This window comes from Mustelus asterias, chromosome 9 (genome assembly GCF_964213995.1).
Source record: "Mustelus asterias chromosome 9, sMusAst1.hap1.1, whole genome shotgun sequence".
Taxonomy (NCBI): domain Eukaryota; kingdom Metazoa; phylum Chordata; class Chondrichthyes; order Carcharhiniformes; family Triakidae; genus Mustelus; species Mustelus asterias.
The window spans coordinates 58043991-58069192 of record NC_135809.1 but is presented as its reverse complement, the minus strand read 5'-3'; the positions used below and the strand labels follow the sequence as shown (position 1 = coordinate 58069192).

Here is a 25202-nt window from a genome sequence, read left to right as displayed (position 1 = left end):
TATGTAGACAAGCATTTACAGAACATTTTTCATGAATACAGGGCATCGCAGAATAACACTTGAGAACCACTGATGTAGTTTTGAGATTAAATCACTTGTGGGGAAACATGGCAGTCAGTGAGTACATAGCATAGTCCTGCAAACAGCAATGAGATAAAGACTACTTGTTTTGGTGATGTTGGTTGAAGTCTAAATTTTTGCTGAACACCTGGGAACTATCCTTCCTCCTCTTAGGCACGTGACATGTCCACCATATCTATCAGGCAGACACTTTCTCTGTTTAATGTCTGACCCAGAAGATGGCATCACTGACAGTGCAGCAGCCCTTCAGTGTCCTCTTGGATTTTATGCCTGTGTTTCTGGAGTGGGGCTTGAATTTTTGACCTTTTGGGCAAGAATGGGCTACCTACTCGAGCCAAGGGCACCAAATGACTTTATTCTACTGTTCCAATGGACTCCTGGTGGGCACAACTTGTGAATATGATGCAACCTTCTTGTTTTTCCTTACCATGAATAAAGACTCCTCCCTCAACTTCGAAAGCTGGAAGCGAAGAGGCTGGAAGGAGAAAAAGTTCTTAAACCTGAGGTTTCCCTCCATATGGTGAGGGAGCTGAGAGCAGAAGAAAAAGTATTTCTCTATTGAGGGTGGCAGTGGGCAACCATACCCACCTCCATTCTCCAACCCCTACCAAAGTTTCAGGCAATGCAGGGGTGGTGTGAATTTGGTTGAACCAGTAGTGGCATTTGCATCAATGTGAAGTGGAAGTGAGATGCACTCTCACTAATCCCACATATTCTGCAGCCACAATGCACCAATGCAATCACAGACCGAGGACTATCAGGCTAGGCTTTCTGCACACTTGCCCTTCCATGTAAGTAGCATACAAACTTTGTGTCAAATTTATACATCACTTGTAAGTTTCTCTCACTTCAATTAAGCTTCCAGCACTTGATTGGCTCAATTGTGATTTCTTAAATATACTTGGGAAGATTGTTGTGATTGTTAAAGACCAATCATCTCTGCACCAAGACATCACTGCAAACATTCCTTGGGGTAGTCCCTTTGGCGCAACCATCTTCAACTATCAATGCCTTTCTCTTCATCATAAGGTCAGAAGCCGAGTATATGCCGGTGACTACACAGTATTTGAAGCAGTCTGTGCCAACGAGACCCAGACAAGATTCAGGCCACACAAATGCCAAGCAATGAATATCTCCAACAAGAGAGGATTTAACCATCTCTGCTTGACGTTCAATGGCATTACCATCATTGATTTCCCCGCAATCATCATCCTGGGGTTACCATTGACAGAAAATGGACTGGACCAGCCACATAAATATAGTGGCTGCAAGAGCTGGTCAGAAGCTGGGAATTCTGCAGAGTAACTCAACTTCTGAGTCTCGAGCCTGTTCACCATCCACAAGGCACAAGTCAGGAGTGAGTTGGAATATTATTCACTTGCTTGGATGAGTGCAGCTACAAAAACGCCCGAGAGATTTGACACCCTTCAGGACAAAGCAGCCTGCCTGATTGGCATTCCATCCCCTACCTTAAATATTCACTCCCTCCATCACTAACTCACAGTCGCAGCAGTATGTTACACGTTCATGATGCATTGCAGAAATTTGCAAAGTCTCCTTCAACAGAAACTTTCAAACTCATCTCTACCACACACAAGGACAAAGGCAACAAACACGTGGGAACTCCACCACCTCCAAGTTCCCCTCCAAGCCACTCACCATCCTGATTTGGAGTTATATAACAAAGAACAAAGAACAGTACAGCACAGGAAACAGGCCCTTCGGCCCTCCAAGCCTGTGCCGCTCCTTGGTCTAACTAGACCAATCGTTTGTATCCCTCCATTCCCAGGCTGTTCCTTCACTGTCACTTTTATTGTGATTTCTTAAATCTTGGGAAGATTATTGTGATTGTTAGAGGCTGATCATCTCTACTCCAAGACATCACTGCAAGAATTCCTTGGGGTAGTAAAAATCCTGGAACTCCCTCCCTAACAGCACTGTGAGTGTACCTACACCACATGGACTGCAGGGGTTTAAGAAGGCAGCTCACCACCAGCTTCTCAAAGGTGATTAGAAAGGAACAATAAATGCTGGGCTACCAGCGATGTCCACATTCCAAGAATAAATAAAAAGAATGTCTCACTTCTGAGTCTGAAAGTCATGGCCTTACTCTAGAGACTTGAGATCCAGACTCGCGTTCCTCTGCAGTACAGAAGCACCATTGGAGATGCACTGTGTGGATGGATTTTAATCTGAGGCCCTCTTGACTGATTGTAAAACATCACATGACACGACAGGAGTGGGGGAGTGTTGCTTTATGGTCTGGCCAATCTTTATTACCCAACCACCAGCACTGTCACGTTGCTGTGGGATCTTGCTGTGTGCAAATTAGTCACTATATTTCCTTCCTTAACACAGTAACTACACTTCAAAAGGACTTAGAAACATAGAAAAACTACAGCACAAACAGGCCCTTCGGCCCACAAGTTGTGCCGAACACATCCCTACCTTCTAGACCTACCTATAACCCTCCATCCTATTACACTCCATGTACTCATCCAGGAGTCTCTTAAAAGACCCTATTGAGTTCGCCTCCACCACCACTGACAGCAGCCGATTCCAGTCGCCCACCACCCTCTGTGTGAAAAACTTACCCCTAACATCTCCCCTGTACCTACCCCCCAGCACCCTAAACCTGTGTCCTCTCGTAGCAGACATTTCCACCCTGGGAAAAAGCCTCTGAGAGTCCACCCGATCTATGCCTCTCAACATCTTATACACCTCTATTAGGTCTCCTCTCATCCTTCGTCTCTCCAAGGAGAAAAGACTGAGCTCCCTCAGCCTATCCTCATAAGGCATGCCACTCAATCCAGGCAACATCCTTGTAAATCTCCTCTGCACCCTTTCAATCTTTTCCACATCCTTCCTATAGTGAGGCGACCAGAACTGAGCACAGTACTCCAAGTGGGGTCTGACGAGGGTCCTATATAGCTTCATTGGCTGTCAAGTGCTTTGGAACATCCTGAGGTCGGAAAACGCAGGAGGTGAATCCAAGTCCTCCTTTCTCTTTGTGATTATTGATTGCATTTTAGTTATTGGGCAAAGAGATCATCAGTTTTCTCAGCAGCTTGATCATTCTTTTTTTTTCAATCGCTGCTTTTCTCTCACATCTAGAGTGCACCCACAAGTCACAATCAATCAGTACCCTAGTGTTTGCCTTTGGGAAGTGGTTTCATTTGTTACGCAGATAGCAATGCCGTGCTAAAAAGTGCTTCTGTGAGAATTCTGTAAAAATGTGCTGAATAAGAGCATTCATCTTACTTGCCTAACTCAGCAGCCCTTTCATCCCTCTGAGAACTCACTTAGATCAGTAATGAACTTCCCCACAATTAACAGCCGTATTCAATAAGCAGGCTGGTGGGTTCCAGTTCAATTAGTTATCTTCCCTGCAGTACACCAGGAGACCAGTAGGTGTTGCTGTGTTCTAAACAAATGAACAAATCTGTCACTCGAGGACCTTGTAAAATATATTACAACAACTTGCAGTTATATAGTTTCATTAATGTAATAAATCGTCCCATGATGGCATAGTGACAGTGGTTAGCACAGCTGCCTCACAGCGACAAGGACCCGGGTTTTATTCCAGCCTTGGGTCACTATCTGTGTGGAGTTTGCACATTCTCCCCGTGTCTGCGAGGGTTTCCTCCAGGAGCTCCAGTTTCCTCCCACGCTCCAAAGATGTGCAGGTTAGGTGGGTAAGCAATGCTAAATTGCCCCTTAGTGTCCAAAGATGTATAGCTTAGGGGGAATTAGCCATGGTAAATGAGCAAGGTTATGGGGATAGGGTGGGGAGGGGGTCAATGTGATGGGTTGCAAGGCGTGTGTTGAAGAAGGAGACCAAAGGAGAGAGGGGTAGGAAAGGTATTCTTGGGGTTGAAGCAACTGAAGGCATGGCTACCAATGGTGAAGCAATTAAATTTGGGCCATTCAAGGTGCCTAAATTAGAGGGGGGTAGGTATCTTGGATGATTGTGGGGCTGCGGGAGATTACATTGATAGGAAGGTGCAAGGGATTTAAAAACAAAGATGAGAATTTTAAAATCAAGGCATTGCTCAAATGGGGGTCAATGAGCACAGGGATGATGGCTGAATGGACTTGGTGTGAGATAAGACATGGGCAGCAGAGTTTTGGATGATGTCAAGTTCACAGAGGGTAGAACGAAGGAGGTCAGCCTGCGTATTATTTATTCATTTGTCGGTGTCACCAGTTAGACCAGCGTTTATTGCCTGTTCCTCATATGTTGAAATAGTCAAGCCTACAGATAACCATATTATGAATGGAGGTTTTGGCAGCAGATGAGATGATGGGAAAAGTCACGCAATCTTATGAGATATGTACAGGTGGCCTTAGTGATGGTATGGCTCAGTGGCCATCAGCTCATTTCAAGGGAAGAGTGTTCCACAGACTAACAACCCTCTGAAGTAATAATTTATCCTCGTCTCCATCTTAAATGAAAGACTCCTTATTTTTAAACTGTGTCCCTTAGTTATAGAGTCTCTCACAAAGGGAAACATCCACCCTGTCAAGTCCCCTCAGGATCTTGTGTGCTTCATAGAAGAATCATAGAATCCCTACAGTACAAAAGAAAACCATTTGGCTCATCAAGCCTGCACCAACAACAATCCCACTCGGGTTCTATCCCTGTAACCCCATTTATTTATCCTGCTAATCCCCCTGATGCTGAGGGACAATTTAGCATGGCCAATCCACCTAACCCTCACATCTTTGGAGTGTGGGAGGAAACCGGAGCACCTGGAGGAAACCCCCACACACAGGAAGGAACTCCACGCAAACAGTGACCCGAAGCCAGAATTGAAACTGGGTCCCTTGCGCTGTGAGGCAGCAGTGATGATCGTCTTTCATTCTTCTAAACGCCGTGGATACAGGCCCAACCTCTCTTCATAAGACGACCTCTTTAGCTCAGGAATCAGTTGAACGAAGCTTCTCTGAATTGCTTCTAATGCCTTTATATATTTTCTTAAATAAGGAGGCCAAAAGTGTACGTAGTACTTCAGATCTAGGGGGAGGCAACGGCCTAGTGGTATTATCACTTGACTATTAATCCAGAAGCTCAGCTAATGTTCTGGGGATCTGGGTTCAAATCCCACCACAGCAAATGGTGGAATTTGAATTCAATAAAAAAGTATCTGGAATTAAGAATTTACTGATGACCATGAAACCATTGTTATTTGTTGGAAAAAACCCACCTGGTTCACTAATGTCCTTTAGGGAAGAAAATTTGCCATCCTTCCCTGGTTTTGGCCTGCATGTGACTCCAGAGCCATAGTTGACCCTGTTCAGAGAGCAGTTGAGAGTCAACCACATTACTATGGCTCTGGAGTCACATGCAGGCCAAAACCAGGGAAGGATGGCAAATGTTCTTCCCTAAAGGACATTAGTGAACCAGGTGGGTTTTTTCCAACAAATAACAATGGTTTCATGGTCATCAGGAAATTCTTAATTCCAGATACTTTTTTTATTGAATTCAAATTCCACCAATTGCTATGGTGGGATTTGAACCCAGATCCCCAGAACATTAGCTGAGCTTCTGGATTAATAGTCTAGTGAATTAAAAAGAAAATGGCCTCACCAATGCCCTGTACCACCCAGGCAAAAATTCCCTATTTCAAATTCCAGTCCCCTTCAAATAAAAATTCCATTTGCCTTCCTAATCACTTGCTGTACATGTATATTTATAATTCATTAACCTGGACCCCAGACCCCTTGGTACCACCATATTCTCTCCATTTCAATACTGCCATGAAAATGACCCATTTATGCCTACCCTGTTCTCTATTAGCTAACCAATCCTCTGTGCATGTCAATATGTTACCCCCTACATGATAACCACTTATTTCTGTAGAAATCTTTGGTGTGGCGCCTTATCAGAAGTCAAAAATTGGAAATCCAAGTATACCACATCTAGAGGTTCCCTTTTATCCACTAAACTTGTTACTCTAAATTAGTTAATGCTATTGCCCTTCCACAAAACCATGTTGACTCTTGGTTGCATTGGATTTTCTAAGTGCTTCCCCATAACCACCTCAATAATAGATTCCAGCAATATCCCTATTACAGATGTTAGGCTAACTGCCTGGTACTTTCCTTCTTTCTGTGGCTCCTTCCTTGAATAGAGGAATTGCATTAGCTATTTTCCAATCTGATAGTATCTTTCCAGAATCTAGGGGATTTTAGAAAATTAAAACCATTTCATCTAATATCTTTTTTTCAAGACCCCAAGATGAAGTCCATCAGGACCTGGGGACTTGTCAGCCTATAGTTCTGCTAATTTTTTTCTACCCTTTCCCAAGTGACTGTAATTATTGTAAGGTCTCCCCTCCCTTTCACCTCTTGATTTACAATTATTTCTGGGATGTTAGTTATGTCTTCCACAATGAAGTCAAATACAAAATATCTGTTCAATACATCTACCATTTCATTGTATCCCATTATTAGTCCCCTAGCCCCACTTGCTAGAGGACATTTTTTGAAATGTGTAGAAATTCTTGCTATCTGTTTTTACATTTCTAACTAGTTTTCTCTCATATTCTTATTTCTCCCTAATCTTTTAGTCTTTTTTGTTTATTTTTATATTTTGCCTAATCCTCTGACCTATCACAATATACATAAAATTTGCGCTTTTTCTTTCTATTTGATACTATTGTTAAATTGCTTCATTAGCCGTAAGTACCACATCCTTTCCTTAGAATCTTTCTTTGTCAGTGGAATGGATCTTTTCTGATTGTCATGAAATATCTCCTTAAGTGTCTGCCATTGCATTTCCATACTGAGCTATCCCTTAACTTAATTTCCCAGTTCACTTTGGCCAACTAAAGTGGGAGGCAGTGACATTGTGATGTTGTCATTGGATTAGTAATCCTGCAACCCAGAGTAATGCTCTGGGGACCCAGACTCAAATCCTACCGTGGCAGATTGTGAGATTTGAATGCAATAAAAATATGAAATTAAAAACCTAGTGATCATCATGAAACCATTGATTGTTGTAAAAAAAATGACGTGGAGATGCCAACATTGGACTGGGGTGGGCACAGTAAGAAGTCTCACAACACCAGGTTAAAATCCAAAAAGTTTATTTGGAATCACGAGCTTTCAGACTGCTTCATCAGGTGACTCACCTATTGTAAAAAATCCATCTGGTTCACTAATGTCCTTCAGGGAGGAAAGTCTTCCATCCTTACCTGGTCGCCTACATGCGACTCCGGATTCACAGCAATGTGGTTGACTTAAATGTCCTCTTAAATTATCAAGCAAGCCACTCAGTTCAAAGGCACGTAGGGATAGGCAACAAATGCTGGCCCAAGGCAATGACGCCCACATCCAATGAATTAAAAGAAAGCTTTCTTCATATCTTTTTGCTTTCATTTACTTTTAATAGTTTTAGACCCATTCTTCTCTTCCTCAAACTGAATGTGAAATTTAACTATGTTCTGATCACTGTTACCTAGGAGTGCCTTTAAAATGTGGTAATTAATTAATGTTGTTTAATTGCACGTTACCAGGTCTAGTCTAGCCTCTGGTTGGCTCTTGTACTTGCTACTTCAAGAAACTGTCCTGAAAACCTTCTATGAACTCATATTTCAGGTTTCTCTTGTCAATCGGATTCCCACAATCTATATGAAGCTTAAAATTACCCATGAATAATGCAAAACCTTTCTCATTAGTCACAATTGTTTCTTCCTCTATACTCCATCCTACAGTTACTGTTATGGGAATTGGGGAGTAACCTTTGTTATTTCTTATCTCTATCAAAACTAATTCTACATCTTGATTTTTAAAACTAAGGTTGTTTTTTACAATTATAGTAATGTCATCCTTAATTAACATAGTGACTCCACTACCTTTCCTAGCTTCCTGACTTCTGAATTACCATGTACCCTCAGCAATCCACTCGGTTACCTCATCAAGGAACTCCAAGTTGGTCAATAATGATTTGCTCTCAACAAATCCATGCTGGCTTTCCTTAATTATACCACATTTACTGAAGTGACATTCAACTTTGTCCAAAGTTATCAGTATTAGAAGATTCCACACAATTGAGGTTAAACTGACTGGCTTGTAGTTATTGGACTTACCTTTACACTTTTATATTGAACGAGGATATAACATTTGCAAATCTACAGTTCGTAGAATCCCTACAGTACAGAAGGAGGCCATTCGCCCATCGAGTTTGTATCGACCACATTCCCACCCATGCCCTATTCCCGTAACCGCACACATTTACCCTGCTAATCCCCCTGACACTAAGGGCCAATTGAGCATCAACCTAACCTACATATCTTTTGGAGTGTGGCAGGAAACTGGAGGAAACCCACGCAGACACGGAGAAAGTGCAAACTCCACACAGTGACCCGAATTGAACCTGGATCCCTGGCACTGAGGCAGCAGTGCTAACCAGTGTGCCACTGTGCTGCCCTGTGGCACTTCTAAGGAAGACTGAAATATGACAGCCAGTGCCACTGCAATTTCCACACTCTTTCCCCTCTGATTCCTTGGATGTGTCTCATCTGATCCTGGTGCTCAACCACTTTTAAATACAGACAGTTTATTTTAAGGCCTCCTCCTTATCAGCCTTGAGCAAGGTTAAAGGTTAGAAAATCTGTTTCACTCAAAGCTAACAAACATGAAAAGCTTTTCAGCGAAAGTGATAGGTTTTGGGTTAACTCCTCCTTGAGGTGCAGTTGCTTCAATATCTTTACAGAAGAGATGTAAATGTTGGCCAGAACAGCAAGCAGGGTGTTGGTTCACTTCTTGGCCTTTTGACTAAGATCAAATGTGCAGGATCAAGCTTGAGATCAGGTGTAATGTCTATTCTTGTCAGCTTGGTTCTAGTATGTCTCTCTCATGGGGACTATGAATTGGATTCAATTTGAACTGGAATTGGTTTTTGGAGAAATCAAGAGGATGGATTAAGGGCTTGCCCTATCCACTGCGCATTCGCTTTGTAACTCTGAAAAAGGAATAATTTTTTTTTTAAGTGGCACCTGAGAGAGCAGATGGATTCTCTTGTCTAAAATCTCATCTAAAAGACAGCACCTCTGACAGTTCGGCGCTTATCTTTGATCTCGGGTGAATGTAAAAGATCTCATGGCCGTATTTCGAGGAAAAGCTGGGGAGTTCTTCTTGGTTACTGGCCAATATTTATTCCAGCACCAATAACACTAAAACTATCTGGGCATTATGAAATTGTTTGAGAGTTATTGTTATATGTAAATTGGCTGCCTGTTTTTTTACATTGCAACAGTTAATACATTTTGAAAGTACCTTATTGTCGGAAATGCATTGGGCGAAATCTTACCAAAAAATGGCTGAGTGGTGATTTTGATGAGCAAACCAATGTGTTTCTCTCCAGATCTTGCGACATTCTGCCAAAAAAAAATCTCAACGGCGTGTTTCACGCTGTTATAGAGGGGGTGGGACCTCAACATGTCGACAGACCCCACTGCTCTGAGATAGGGGCGCTCGGAGGGCCCCCCTCCCCATCCCCGGAGTTGGTACTTCACTTCCCCCACAATGGCCATCACCGGCATTCCTTGCTCATGTGTCTGTTCCTGGCCATCACCACATCTAAATGAACCCCCCACCCCCTGTGGTTCCCACTGGGCCTGTCCCTTTGCACTGTTTGGCATGGTGCCAACGTGGCAGTGCCAAGGGGCTGTGCCAGTGGGGCATTGCCAGGCCACTGTCTGGTCATGTCCCCCTCCCCTGGTGCCTATTCTTACCTCTACGACCCGGGTGAGACCCCCATGACACGTTCACAACTGGGTGAACCTGTTGTAAATGGTGCTAGCATGATGGCACGCTGGTACCCGCTGAATATCTGGTGAGGAGGGGAGCACCAGTCCTGCTGCGTGTTTCACACCATTCCAGCGGCAAGGGGTCGGTAAGATTGGAACTCGGAAACTCACTGGCATGAATTGCGCTCTCCATTTTGAGCGCACACCGCCATTCCCACAGACAGAGTATGGGCTCAAAATTGCCTCCGTTGTGTGTCCTGAGGTGGAAGGCACAATATAAATACAAGATCTTCTTTACACATCAGTTATTAACAAGGGAAAAACGTAATTGTTTTTAGAGCGTGACAATTCATTTCCTACTTTTGTCTGTTTTACAGATACTTTAAGAACAAGGTCAACATCATCCTTCAATTCATACCCGAGATGATCTTCATGTTTAGTTTATTCGGTTACCTGGTCTTCATGGTTATTTTTAAGTGGTGTTTTTACCATGTCGAGATTTCTCAAATGGCTCCCAGTATTCTAATCCATTTCATCAATATGTTTCTATTTACTTACAACGATCCTACCAGTCAGCCCTTGTACAATCATCAGGCAAGTGTCTCTTGTTTTACCTATGATGCCTTGACTAAACTTAATTGCTGGCCAACAACGGATGTGCTGCAAAGGTTTACCGATGATTTGAATGAATCTTTTTAGCTATTGCATTGGCCCTATCCTCCTTGGTTGAAAGCTCCATTCCGGGTGGCAGGATAGAAGACTTAGTGGACATTCTGGGGGGAAGTATTTCACCCAGAAGGTGGTTAAGATCTAGAACTCCCATTCCTGAAAGACACAGGCAGAAGTCCTCATAACATTTTAAAAAACACTTAAAATGCCTTAACCTAAAAAGCTACAGACCAAGAGTTGGAAAATGGAACTGGATCGTTAGTTACTTGCCAGCTGCTGTGGGTATGATGGGTCAAATGCCCTCCTATGCTGTAGCCTTCTAGGGTCATATTGTGAGCTTGAATCTATCGGTGGCTCAAATGGCTACATTTGTAAAGGCATTGTTCAGTTTTAGGATAGGTTGACAGCCTGACGTTTCCAGGTGCGTTTGCAGGCCTGTGATTCGTTAGCATCACAAGTCACCTGGGCTATGGAAAAAAAATCTACCAGAACTCCTGTTTCTGATCACAATCCAGTGACTGTTGTAGCTAGTGTTTGGGTGAAGATTGGGTTCAGTTGTGATATACTCATGGCAGAATAATCTGAGAACACGTGCTTAGTGCTCACAATGAAAACTTATCTCTTCGATATCCAAGGGTTACTGTTGTCATGGGGATTGAATTCTAGCAAGGAGAAGAGGCCAGCCGAGAAACAAGTTGTAAATATGACCCTTCAGAGAGTTGATAAGAGATGCAAATTCTATTATGCACTGTTACCAATTGCTAGTCCAGGAGAGCTCAGCGGGCAATGAATGGAAGTTCACGATACCTTGCTAAATTAATTTTCTATTTTTACAGCAAGAGATTCAGAGTTTTCTGGTGATTATTGCAATAATTGCTGTCCCCTGGATGCTTTTTCTCAAGCCCTTCATCTTGCGATCGAATCACAGGAAAGCTCAACGTGCGGTAAGATGAAGATAGTCCAAGCCAAGGTTTGAATGTGGTGAATTGAGAGTCAGAAATTAGAATGGGACGTACTATCCTGGGAACCATTTCAGTTCTTATATCACTTGATCTTTTCACAATTTGTCCAACTCGGCTCATCCCACTTCCCTGTCCATTCCCTGTAGCCCTTCCATTTTGTTTTTGTATTGATGCTTATTGAATTCCCTTTTGAAAGCCACAGTTGTAATGTTTTCTAAAGGTTCATAATGGATTCCAAGCTTTTTTAATGCCTCTATTTTAAAAAGCCCAGGAGCCTGTATGCTTAGTTAACTACTTTGTCAACTACACTGCCCCTTCAGCAACTTGTGCACATGTTCCCCCAAGTCTCCCTATCGCTCCACCCTCTTTAGAAATGTGCCTTTTATTTGATATAGATGGAAAGATTTATGGCCAAAGCCTCTACAGTTTCCACCTTTCCTTCATTATCCTCAGATTCATCCCATCTGGTCCTGCTAGATTAGAATCCTTACAACTCTTAACTCAACTCTAAGTATAGCCAACCCTTCTAATGTCTTTTCTTTATCAATCTTCAGCTGATCCACTATCTCAAATACCTCCTTTTTCACAATAACTATCGAATACTTTCAACATTTTAAACACTTGCTATAGGCGAGGGAATACAAATTTTTATGCAAACTATCCTCGTAATTTGACCCTTTAAGCCATTGATCTTTTTTTTGTCCAGCTTGGGAAAGTAGCTTTTTAAAGATTCTTTCATGGGATGTGAGTGCTGTTGGCAAGGCCAACATTATTGTTCATTTCTACCTAGCCTTAAGAAGGTGAGCCACTTTTTTTTTTCAAAGTTTATTTATTAGTGTCGCAAGTAGGCTTACATTAACACTACGACGAAGTTACTGTAAAAGCCCCTCAGTCGCCACACTCCGGCGCCTGTTTGGGTGCACTGAGGGAGAATTTAGCATGGGCCAATGTACCTAATGAGCACACCTTTCGGACTGTGGGAGGAATCCAAAACACCCGGAGGAAACCCACGCAGACACGAGGAGAATGTGCAACTCCACACAGACAGTGACCCAAGCCGGGAATTGAACCCAGGTCCCTGGTGCTGAGAGGCATCAATGCTAACCACTGTGCCGTGAATTGTTGTAGTCCATATGATATAGGTACAACCCACAGTGCTGTTAGGACTTTGGCCCAGCCACAATCAAGGAACCATGATATAATTTCAAGTCAGGATGACGTATGGCTTTGAGGGGAATTTGCCGTGGCGGTGTTTCCATGCACTAGCTACCCTTGACTGAGGTGGTAGAAGTCATGGTTTGGAAGGTTTTGAGGAGGCTTGGTGAATGCTGCAGTGCGTGGTATATGAAATACACAACTACTGCCACTCTGCACTGGCAGTAGAATGAGTGGATGTTGAAGGTGGTAGATGGGGAGCCAGTTAAACAGGCTGTTTTGCCCTGGAAGGTGTTGCATTTCTTGAGTGCTGTTAGGGGTACACTCATCCAGGCAAGTGGAGAGTATTTCTTTACACTCCTGACTTGTACTTTGTAGATGGTGGATAGGCTCTGTGGAATCAAGAGGTGAGTTACTCACCACAGGATTCCCTACCTTAGACCTGGACTTCTAGCTACAGTAATATGTTTGGCTCAATTAGGTTTCTGGTCAATGGTGGCCACCAAAGTGTTGAGGGTGGAATTTCAGCAATGGTAGTTATGTTGAATGTCAAAAGGAAATGGTTAGACTCTGTCTTTGTTCAAGGTGGTCATTGCCTGGTACTTGTGTGGCAGAAGTTTCCATGCTGTAAACCTCTATGACTCAGTGTCATATGCCATTTATTAGCCCAAACCTAAATATTGTCCAGGTCTTATTGCGTCTGGAAGCTGACCATTTTGGCATCTGGTAAATTGCAAATGGAACTGAGCATTGCATCCTCAGTGAACATTCCCACTCCTGACATTACGATGGAAGGCGGGTCATTGATGAAGCAGCTGAAAATAGTTGGGCCTAGGTTACTACCCTGAGGAACTCAATAACCACAACCATCTTCCTTTGTGAGTGAGTGCTGCTCATTAAAGAACTATGACTGACACCTTCTATTACATCACTATTGCATGAGAGTAGTCTGAAGGTATGGTAATTGGCCGGGTTGGATTTGTCCTGCCTTTAATGGACATCACATCTGGGCAATTTTTCACATTGTTGAGTAGTGCTGTAGCTATATTGGAACAGCTTAGCTGGGTGTTTGGCTGGTTTTTCAGCACAAGTCTTCAGTATTCCAGCTGGGGTGTTATCAGGAGCCATAACCTTTGCTGAATCCAGTGCTTTCAGTCAATTCTTGGCTTTCACCTGGCGTGAATAGAATTGGCTGAAGGCAGGCAACAGCTGGGAACTTCAGGAGACTGAAGTGGATCGTTCACTCAGCACTTCCAGCTGAAGATGATTGCAAATACTTCCAGCATGGTATTTTGCACTGATGTGCCCCATCAATGAAGAGGGGGATGTTTGTGGAGTCTCCTTCTCTGGTTGTTTAATTATCTATCACTGTTCACTACTGGATGTGATAGGATTGCAGAGATTTGATTGTTTTTTTTCTTTATTCTTTCATGAGATGTGGGCATTGCTGGCAAGGCCAGCATCTTGCCCATTCCTAATTGCTCGTGAGCTGGCCTTGGTAGGGCAGTTAAGAGTCAACCACATTGCTGTGGGTCTGAATATGTTTGTAGGCCAAGGATGGCAGAATTCCTTCCCTAAAGGAAGTTAGTAAACCAGATAGTTTTTTTACGACAATCAATGTTTGTTCCAGATTTATTAATTGAATTGAAATTCCACCAGCTGCAGTGGGATATGAACCCATCTGTCCAGATCATTAGTCTGGGTCTCTGCATTATTGGTCCAACGATGCTTCTATTTCCCCAGACCTGTTGGTTGAGAGATTGCATGTGACAGACAGAACAAAGCCACTTTGCCATTTTCTGGCACTGCTCCTGGCCTGATCTCCTGCACTCTTCTTTGAACCAGGATTAATCCCCTGGCTTGATGATTATGGTGGAATGAAGGATATACCAGGCCAATTGATTGTTGTTGAATACAATTCTGCTGCTGCTGATGTCCCTCCAAGGCCTCATTGATATCCAGTTTTGATGGATCTGTTTGAAATCTATCTAAGCTCAGTGGTAGTGTCACACAACATGATGGAGTGTATCCTCGGTCTGCATGAGAAGCAATTCAGAGAAAGTTCACTCGGCTGATTGCCAGGGTTGTCTTATGAGGCAAGGTTGAATTGGTTGGGCCAATACTCATTGGGAGTTTAGAAGAATGAGAGGTGATCTTATTGATTCATTTAATATCCTGAGGGGACTTGACTGGATAGATGCTGAGAAGATGATACCCCTTGTGGGGGATTCTGAAACTCGGGTCACAGTTGTAGAATAAGGTTTGTTGGATTTAAGATGGAGATGAGAAGGAATTTTTTCTCTGAAGATCATGAATCTTCAGAAATCTATTCCCGAGAGACCAGTGAGGCTCGATCATTAACTATATTCAAAATTGATTTTGAATTATTTTTGATCTATAAGGGAGTTGAGGGTTATCAAGGGAAAGGCAGGAAAGCAGAGTTGAGGACACAATAGATCAAACATGATTTTCATGAATGGTGCAGCAGGCTCAAGGGGCTGAATGGCCTATTGCTGCTCTTATTCCTTATGAAGACTGTCTTGGGGAAATTCATCTATAACAGGTAGATTGGTGAGGGTGAGATCAAGTAGGTTTTTCCCTTTTGATGATTCCATCACCACCTGCCGCAGGCCTAGTGTGATTTATTACTCGAGTTACTTTTTTAAAAAAATTGTTCATGTGGTGTGGGTGTCGCTGCTGGGCCAGCATTTATTGCCCATTGGGTTTAAGAGTCAACTACGTTGCTGCATAACATGTAGGCCAGACCAGGTAAGGACATCAGATTTTCTTCCCGAAAGGACATTCGTGAACGAGATGGCAGTGACTTCATGATCATCGTCAGACTTTTAATTCCAGATTTTTATGGAATTCAAAATTCACCATTTGCCACGGTGGGAATTGAACCCGGGTCCCCAGAGTGTTACCCTGGGTCTCTGGATTATCACTGTGGCACTGCCTCCCCCTAAAGGTCTAGTTTAATATAATGTACAAACAATTATTAATCAGAAATTACTCATTTACATTTATAACCCAGTATTTAAATGAGATGCAAAAAGAGTAGCAGTGAAAGTTTTAGCTTTTAACAGTTTTCAGTGTTGTTCATCAAGGGCTGTGATCTAATTAACATTTAGACAGTGGCTTCAAAGTGAAACATTGATGGTGCTGTGAAGTTCTTTACAATCCGACATTAAACCACAAAATGAGACATTGGAGCTAGTGACCAAATGCTTGGTCAAAGAGTTTGAAGGATGAAAGGAGAAGAAAGAGTCAGAGAAGTTCGGCGAGGGAATTCCAGAGCTTGGGACCTCGGCAGCTGAAAGTGTGTTGGCCAATGTTTAGGGCATGGACAAGAAACCAGAATTCGAGGGCTGTGGTGCTCCTGACAGTTGTAGGGCTGAAGGAGGTTACAGAGTTAGTGAGGTCCCGAAGGGATTTGAAAACCAGGTTGAGAATTTTAATGTGTAGGCATTGGTGGGCTAGGAGCCAACGTTTAAGGCAGTGAGTACGGGGTAATGGGTGAACAAAACATCAAGCAAATTGAGATATGGGCGACAGACTTTTGGATGACTTCAAATTTACTACGGGTGAAAGATAAGCAAACAGGAAACCAGTGGCATATTTGAATAGTCAAGTCTGGGTGAGGGTTTTATCAGCAGGTTAACTGCGATGGAAATGATATGTTCTGTTTATTTCAATGCATAAGTCATTGTACTTGTAGGCCGGGATTCTCCCAAAAAAATTCTAAGTCCCTAATTTGTGGAAAATGGGAGTAAATCCCACTGGCTTATTCAGCATGATTTCCAGAATGAATCTCCCACACTCTGAGCACTGCAGAGTGCCTCAGCGGGATTCACTCTTGAAATCTGGGGGCGGGGCCTATTCCTGCCTGAGAGGCCGGCAGCATAGCACTGAGTGGGCCACTGCGCATGCACCGATCTGTCAGCGCAGAGATCGACACATCCACAATGGCCCCGCATTGCCAGCTATTGCCAGCCTTGCAGCCCCCTGTTGCTGGCCTCCTGGATCTCCCCGGTCGAGCCCCGATCATCATCCTCCCTCCCTCTCCCAGTCATCCCAAGTGCAGAGTGGCAGTGGGTTCCACCCCTTTGGCACTCCCCAATGCTGGGTGAGCAGTGCCAAGGTGCCCCTTGGTCAGTGCCAGGCTGGCACTGCCCAAGGGGCACCTCCTTTATCCCCGACCTCCTGGGGGGGGCCTGAATGGCCTCTCTTCCTTCCAGCGGGGTTGGGCTGCCTGTTCCCTGTTAGTGGGGAGCAGGAGTAAATCCCGCTGTAGGAAAGAGAGACGTATGGGCCTGGAAACCTCATGGCTAATGAAATGGAAATCACAATTTCCATATTGTTATTAGCTCTGCACTGATTTCTGATGCGGAGCTGATTACGCTGGGAGACTCACGGAGGCCACGGCCCACAGCGGGAAGCCTGAAAAACAGCCTCCACTGATGTGTCTCGGCCTGTTGCGCTGCTCGAGCAATGCAGCAGGCTGGGAGAATCGCCCTCGTATTATTTGATACAAAGTCCCTTCCACTTTGTGACTGTGTTAAACAATATGGTGACTACCTTATGACTGTGAGGTACAATGTGAATACTTTGTCAGTACAGAGATTTGTATATAGCTTTTGGAGTAGCATGCTGACACTTGTAATTTTACAATTGCTTCCAGCACTGCATAGCATGTCAACATTTAGATTTTTAGATCTGCAATAATATTAGTGAAGGATCATTAACCATTCTTGCACAGTTTGAAATTCCGCCATTTCCCCTGGCAGGTTTGGGTGAACATCAGTATATCAAAGACTTTTCACCAGATTTCTATCAAATTGACAACCTTCTCTGTTCATTTGCCAGCAAAGGAATTAGCCCTGTCCTTCTGGGAACTGAGTATGCAGAAGACCTTGAAAACTCTGTATCGGAGAGACCAAGTGTAGACTGGGTGATCGCTTTGCTGAGCACTTTTGGTCTGTGCGCAATCAGGACTCTGACCTTCCGGTTGCTTGCCATTTAAACACACAATCCTGCTCCCATGCCCACATGTCTGTCCTTGACCTGCTGCAATGTTCCAGTGAAGCTCAACGCAAACTGGAGGAACAGCATCTCATCTTCTGGCTAGGCACTTTACAGCCTTCTGGTCTCAACATCGAATTGAGCAACTTCAGATGATTTGCTCTATTCTCCCTTGGCCCCTTTGTTTTCATTTTATTTAATCTTTAACTGTTCTCGACCTTTTATTTTTTTATTGTTTTTCTTCCCCCCCCCCCCCACTCTTTTCCCCTACTTTATCCTCCTTTCCCTTGCCTTTTCTCCTCCTTTGCTTCCCCTTCCTCCTTTTTCTAAACCTTACCTCTCCCTCCGCCCCCCCCACAACTTTATCTGTCCCCATCAATGCTGTATCCCAGTGTTATACAGTGACAGACCGGTCCCCACCAGTACTGTGTGCCCAGTGTAATGCAGTGACAAACTGTCCCCACCAGTACTGTGTGCCCAGTGTTATACAGCGACAGACCTGTCCCCACCAGTGCTGTACCCCAGTGTTATACAGTGACAGACCTGTCCCCACCAGTACTGGTCCCCAGTGTTATACAGTGACAGACCTGTCCCCATCAGTACTGGTCCCCAGTGTTATACAGTGACACACCTGTCCCCACCAGTACTGTACCCCAGTGTTATACAGTGACAGACCTGTCCCCACCAGTATTGTGTGCCCAGTGTTATACAGTGACAGACCTGTCCCCATCAGTGCTGTATCCCAGTGTTATACAGTGACAGACCTGTCCCCACCAGTGCTGTATCCCAGTGTTATACAGTGACAGACCTGTCCCCACCAGTACTGTGTGCCCAGTGTTATACAGCGACAGAACTGTCCCCACCAGTGCTGTACCCCAGTGTTATACAGTGACAGACCTGTCCCCACCAGTACTGGTCCCCAGTGTTATACAGTGACAGACCTGTCCCCATCAGTGCTGTATCCCAGTATTATACAGTGACAGACCTGTCCCCACCAGTGCTGTATCCCAGTGTTATACAGTGACAGACCTGTCCCCACCAGTGCTGTATCCCAGTGTTATACAGTGACAGACCTGTCCCCATCAGTGCTGTATCCCAGTGTTATACAGTGGCAGACCTGTCCCCACCAGTACTGTATCCCTCTGTTAAAATAACAGACCTTAGCACCATGTTTTACAAAATATAGTACCAACACTGAAAGGTGAAATCCTGATTCACTGTAATTTAAGATAATGTTTTCTTTCCTCTTAGTTGGAGTCCGCACCTGAGAATACATATACTTCACCTGATATTGAGGCAGATATCCTACAACCCCAACAAAGGAGCACTGGTGACCATGGTGATGATCAGAGCGAAGAGGTGAGTCCAGCATACTCGGCCGAGGGATTAAAGACCAACCTTGTTACGTTAGCCAATTCAGGCACTGTCAGGGGTACAGGCTTACTTTTAAATATATGCAATGAAAGAAAAATGTCAACGCAGAAAAGTGAGTTTGTGATCCTAAACATTACATGGCTCATATACAAAGCCGTCCTCTTGAAACATGTACAATCTGTCTGTGCATTTGAGAATTGGCACATCTGTAACAAAATCAAATAGTTCAAAGTGATCTCAGCAAGGCGGACAGGAATACTGCTGTGTCTTTGGAACAATTTTAGAAATTCTGCAAACTGCAGTGTTGGGTAACTGTGTTTTAATCATTATCCTGTACCTGTGAGCAAGGACACATACACACATCCTCATCTTCATTGAGGTCTGAGCATCTGAAGCTTCCAAAAATGTAAAGCAGATACTAATCTAGTAATTTTGTCCAAAAAACCTCATAACTTTCTGCGCTACATTGCAAAGTCGTATTGATCTTCCCAAATTGAAACAATTTCTCAAACTCGCACTGTGATCCCTCTTGTGAACACTCTCTCATTGGACTTGGCAAATGATGTAAACACTCTTACTGTCCACATCTTCACTCCTTCCCTCCTTGACATGAGCTCACTCTGTGCAAACCAGTGGTTGAAGATGTGTGTGACTCCAAAGATGAGCAGGTTAGGTTGATTGGCCATGCTAAATTGCACCTTAGTGTCAGGGGATTAGTAGGGTAAATAAGTAGGGTTATGGGGATAGGGCCTGGGTGGGATTGTGGTCAGTGCAGAATGGCCATTCTGCACCGATGGTCGAATGGCTTCCTTCTGCACTATAGGGATTCTATGATTCAGTGAGTTACTTGCTGCCTTTACCAGCTGAGCCCTGGTGGTGGGGTGGCGTAGTGGTGAGACATGTTACAGATGCCAGGGAGGATCCTGGAGTTACACACTTTTTGAAACTAAAACATGGTTTTGTCAATGGCTGCAATCAATATTTCTTTCTCTTGTATTATTCCAGTTCAACTTTGGTGATATCTTTGTGCATCAAGCAATCCACACAATTGAGTACTGTCTCGGCTGCATCTCAAACACTGCATCCTATCTCCGACTGTGGGCTCTGAGCTTGGCTCATGCAGGTAAGCAACCCATTAGGCTCCAGCCGAGGTGAAGATGAATGGAGATGCCGCAGGCTATGGATGAAGTAAATGGATTCCTGAGCTCCTGCTGTGAAAGACACACACATTCCCTAAATATAAAGCTCACTTTGTTTCAGATTTCAGCCAAACATTCTGTAACATGAACCATGCATCTGCTGTTTAAAAAAGCTGCAGTGAAAATCTTCCTGCTGCAGCATCCATTCTAACAGCTGTCCAGTGAGGGTTGAGAGGGAAGGAAGCAGAAAAATCATAAAGGAAATAGAAGTTTAAAAAAAAACATTGACTTTAGTTTTAATTTACAGATGTTTTATACTAACCATGCCAGATCTTCACATATCCTAATTAATGAAAGTATGTGAGTACTTTCAAAGTACTGGTATACAATAATGTGACAAAAAAGTCCAAATTTGACTATTAAAACAAACAGGCTGGAACTTAATTCTTCAATAGCCTTGTAATGAGAGCAGACAATAGGGAAAAGGACCCGAGAGAGAACTGTGCTGGATACATCATTTTTTAACAACAAAATTCCTGTAAAATGACCTTAACATTTTCAAAGAAATGTTAGATTTATGCAACAGAATCATTCTTTGATTTTCAGGATATCATGCCAAAATATGAAATAAATTGAACTTTAATAATTTCCCATTGTAATCATCTGATTGTACATGCTTTACAAGGATGACCATACACTCTACTTCCAACAGGAGATAAACAGGAACAGTTGGAAATACACTCTCTTCTAGCTGGCCCTGAGAACGGTTATTATGCCCTAGGACACCAGCTGGAACAACATTAACTCTGGTGTTGCTTGTCTTGTACCTTGTCAGTCTTTTGTAACACGTTCGTATCTTTTCTCAGCATTATTGGCTATAATCTGATCGTATTGTTTTATAATCAAATTATTTGTTTCAACTGCCTTCTAATTAATTATCTTAATTGTTCTGAAGTTCATTTTTAAATGTCACATATTGGCGACTATCATTGGGGAAAACTAAAGTCTAATTGAACCATCACAAAGAAGATATTGCACTGATATGCACGATGTTGTCTCTGCTAAGTCTATCATATTTATCCTATCAAATGATAAAATAATTCTAATGCCCTTTCCTCCAACACTCACATCAGGTCAATTTTAAACTTGGCATATTCAGCAGAAAGAGGGATGAGCATAAATAAGAGCAGAAGTAGGCCATTCAGCCCCACGAGTCTGCTTCACCATTTATCGTAAGAAGTTTAACAACACCAGGTTAATGTCCAACAGGTTTATTTGGTAGCAAAAGCCACACAAGCTTTTGGAGCTCCAAGCTCCTTCTTCAGGTGACTCGCCTGAAGAAGGGGCTTGGAGCTCCGAAAGTTTGTGTGGCTTTTGTTACCAAATAAACCTGTTGGACTTTAACCTGGTGTTGTTAAACTTCTTACTGTGTTTACCCCAGTCCAACGCCGGCATCTCCACATCATGATCACCATTTATCCACAGCACAGGTTACCCCTTCAAAGAACTTTAAGTTGGTTAAACTTGAGTTCCCATTCACAAAACATGCTGATTCTTCCTGACTGCCTTGAGTTTTTCTAACTGCCTAGCTATGACCTCTTTAACGATCAATTCTAACACCTTCCCCACTACAGATGTCAAACTAACTGGCCTGCACTTTTACTAATTTCTGTTTCCCTCCCTTCCTGAATAGAGGGGTTATATTTACTACTTTCCAGTCCATCAAAACCTTTCCAGAATCCAGGGAATTTTGGAACTGCATCTAACAGCTCATTAGCAACCTGTTTTAAGACCCTAGCATGAAGGTCACCCGAACCTGAAGAATTGTCAGCTGCAGCACCAATAATTTGCTCAGTATCACTTCCTTAGTGATTGCAATTTCATCACATTTCCTTCTTCCTCCACCTCTCCATGTACAGCTATTACTGGAATGTTTTCATTCAACATTTCAAGAAGACCGGTCGCCACCACCTTCTGAGACAGTTAGGGGTGATAATAAATGCTAGCCTAGCCAGCGACGTCCATATCCTGTAAATGAATAGAAAAATAAACTTGGAGCATGCTAAGTTATCCACTGCCTATCCTTAATTGCTGTTGGTGACCACTGCTTTGAATTGCTGCAGTCTATGTAGGCAGGTCCACAATGCCTTAAGAAGGGAGTTCCAAGATCTTGATCTAGTGACAGTGAAGGAATGGCAATATATTTCCCAGTCTGGATGGTATGTGGTTTGTAGGGGACCCTGCAAGTGGTGGTATTTCCATGCAACTGCTGCTCTTGTCCTTCTAGGTTAGATTTTTAAAGTTTATTAATTAGTGTCACAAATACGCTTACATTAACACTGCAATGCAGTTGCTGTGAAAATCCCCTAGTCGCTACACTCCGGTGCCTATTCAGGTGGTAATGGTTGCCGGTTTGGAAGGTGCTGTAGGAGGACGAGTTGCTGCAATTCATCTTGTATATGGTACTCACTGTTGCAACCGTGTTCCTATGGTAGAGGGAATGTTTAAGATGGTGAATGGGGTGCCAATCAAGCAGGCTGCGTTGTCCTGGATGATGACGAGCTTCTTGACTTATTGGAGCTGCACACATCCAGCCAAGTGGGCAATATTCCTTCATGTTCCACACTATGCTTTGTAGATGGTTTGGATATGATTTTGTAAGTCAGGAAGTGAGTTACTCCAGAATTCACAACCTCTGATCTGCTTTTTATAGCCACAGTATTTATATGACTGGTCCAGATCAATTTCTAGTCAATGTTGACCCTAGATTGTTGATGGTAATGCTGTTGAATGTCAAAGGGAGATGGTTAGATTCTCTCGTTGGATTTTGCCATTGCCTGGCACGTATGCTACTTGTCACTTAACCCAAGCCTCAGGGAAAAGAAATGCAAAGATGAGGATTTCAGCTGAGGCAGAAGTAGAGTCAAGCAATGTTATGGGGATGGAAATAGAATGTCTTGATGATTGTATGGATGTGAATTTGGAAAGTCATCTTATGGTCTGATTTGTTGCCAGGCGTACGATGGTGCCTGTGACTAGGGAATAGAGTTTGCGGTGAAGAGAGTGGCTTCATTTTTCTCAGTGATTACCTTCCCTCTACCTATAGTACACCGATAATATGGAGACTCAGAACAAACATGCTGAAGTTGATCTTCTCCTTGGCTGTATAGTATCTTTAAGCCAATGGCAGAGCTCCTATTTTAATAGGCTGTGGACTCCGGTCACCTGTGCTGACAACAATGGAATGTCAGTGATGGAGGGTTATCTGTATATCTGCAGTTAGCTATACTTAGGAACATAAGAATTGCTAGTCAGAAACACTCCTAAACCAAGATAATCAAATCTTAGAACCCAGAATTTTGCAGTTCTATTCAGAATAGAATAATAAAATATGATGTAATCTCAATATTGTGTGTCCCATTTATCTCTAGAACTATCTGAAGTCCTGTGGACCATGGTACTGCACATTGGCCTGAGTAGTGCTTCTTGGGGTGGCCTCATTGGAGTCTTCGTTATATTTGCAATTTTTGCCGTCTTAACAGTTGCCATTCTCTTGGTGATGGAAGGATTATCTGCTTTCCTACATGCTCTGCGTCTTCACTGGTATGTACTTCAATGTAGATCAGCATGAATCATAGAATGGATTCTGTGCTGTAATCATTCAGCCCATCATGTCTGTACTTGCCCTCTGCAAAAGCAACTCAGCTAGTCCCACTCTCCCAACCTTTCCTGTAGCCCCACAATTTGTTTCTCTGGTGCTTAACAAATCTCCTTTTTGAAAGCCATGATTGAATCTGCCTCCACCACACCCTTGGGCAGTGCATTCCAGATCCGAACCCATTCACTACATTAAAAAAAAAGGTTTTCTCTGTCACTATTGATGATTTTTTATCACTCGCCTTTAAATTGATGTCCTCTGGTTTTTACCCTTCTGCCAAAGGAAGCAGTTTCTCTCTATCTAATCTGCCCGTACTGGAACTCAAATCTTTTCTTCTCTAAGCTTCACTATCCATGTGAACTACTCAAATCCCTGGAATCATTCCTGTAAATCTTTTCTGCACCCTAAAGCCTTCAGGATCCTTCCAAAAGTCTAGTGCTCAGAATAGTAACAATATTTGAGTCCAAACCACTGTTTTATAAGGTTCACCAAGCTTGCTTTTGCACTCTACCTCTACACCTTTTGAACCACTTTCTCAATCTACCATGCCACCCTCAGTGATGTGACTTCTGCAGCTATACCCCCAGGTCGCTGCTCCTGCATCTCCTTTAAAATTTAGTGTCCTTTATTTTATTTCCGCTCGCCTCGTTCTTCTTACCAAAATCTATCACCTCGAGCACAATTTAATACTGTGTCTTTTTGTTTTGCTCTTTCCTCCTAGGGTGGAGTTCCAGAATAAATTCTATGGTGGAGCTGGCTACAAGTTTAACCCCTTCTCATTCAAATCCATTCTAGATGGAAATCCAGATGAATAGAACTGCATTTCAACATAATGAGTTCAATTAACATTGCAGCCACCAATTTGAAGATTGCATCATTAGAAAATAATCACTGTGGATCTTGAAAAATTTATACAATAGATTCTTGATTTGGGCTAACATTAAAATTTAGCTTGTATAAGTTTTGGTGTATAACGTTCAGCTGGAATTCTTTTGTGTGCTCTCGCAGAGGTGTTAGCAAATTTAAAATCAGTCGGCAAATGGCTTGTAATAATGTAAAGAGGAATGGTGTAACATGTTGAGCATCCCTATATTAATAATCACGCAAGTTAGGATTTTCAATGGGGTGAAATGTAATTTAAAATGATTTTGCATTTGCTTCACATTGGTAGTATGATTTAGTGAATTATGCAGTGATATCGGCGCGGTGGTACAGTCATTAGCCCGGCTGCCTCACAGTGCCAGGGACTCGGGTTCAATTCTGCTCTTGGGTTGACTATCTGTGTGGAGTTTGTGGAGTTCTCCCCATGTCTGTGGGTTTCTGCCGGCTGCTCCGGTTTCCTCCCACGGTCCAAAGATGTGCAGATTAGGTGGATAGACCATGCTAA

General features: G+C 43.1%; 1 protein-coding gene across 2 annotated transcripts in view; it reads left to right on the top strand.

Moving 5' to 3' along the window:
- LOC144499135 (V-type proton ATPase 116 kDa subunit a 4-like) overlaps positions 1–24630 on the top strand; it is a 70793-nt gene extending 46163 nt beyond the window's left edge. The window contains exons 15-21 of one of the 2 annotated variants that reach the window (XM_078221215.1): positions 10214–10430; positions 11342–11449; positions 13001–13003; positions 18896–19003; positions 20024–20141; positions 23589–23760; positions 24537–24630. In XM_078221215.1, coding sequence (XP_078077341.1) covers positions 10214–10430; positions 11342–11449; positions 13001–13003; positions 18896–19003; positions 20024–20141; positions 23589–23760; positions 24537–24630 — 820 coding nt within the window. The remainder of the gene's footprint in view (positions 1–10213; positions 10431–11341; positions 11450–13000; positions 13004–18895; positions 19004–20023; positions 20142–23588; positions 23761–24536) is intronic. The other variant, XM_078221214.1, reaches the window with a different exon arrangement.
- The last annotated feature ends 572 nt before the right edge of the window (positions 24631–25202 follow it).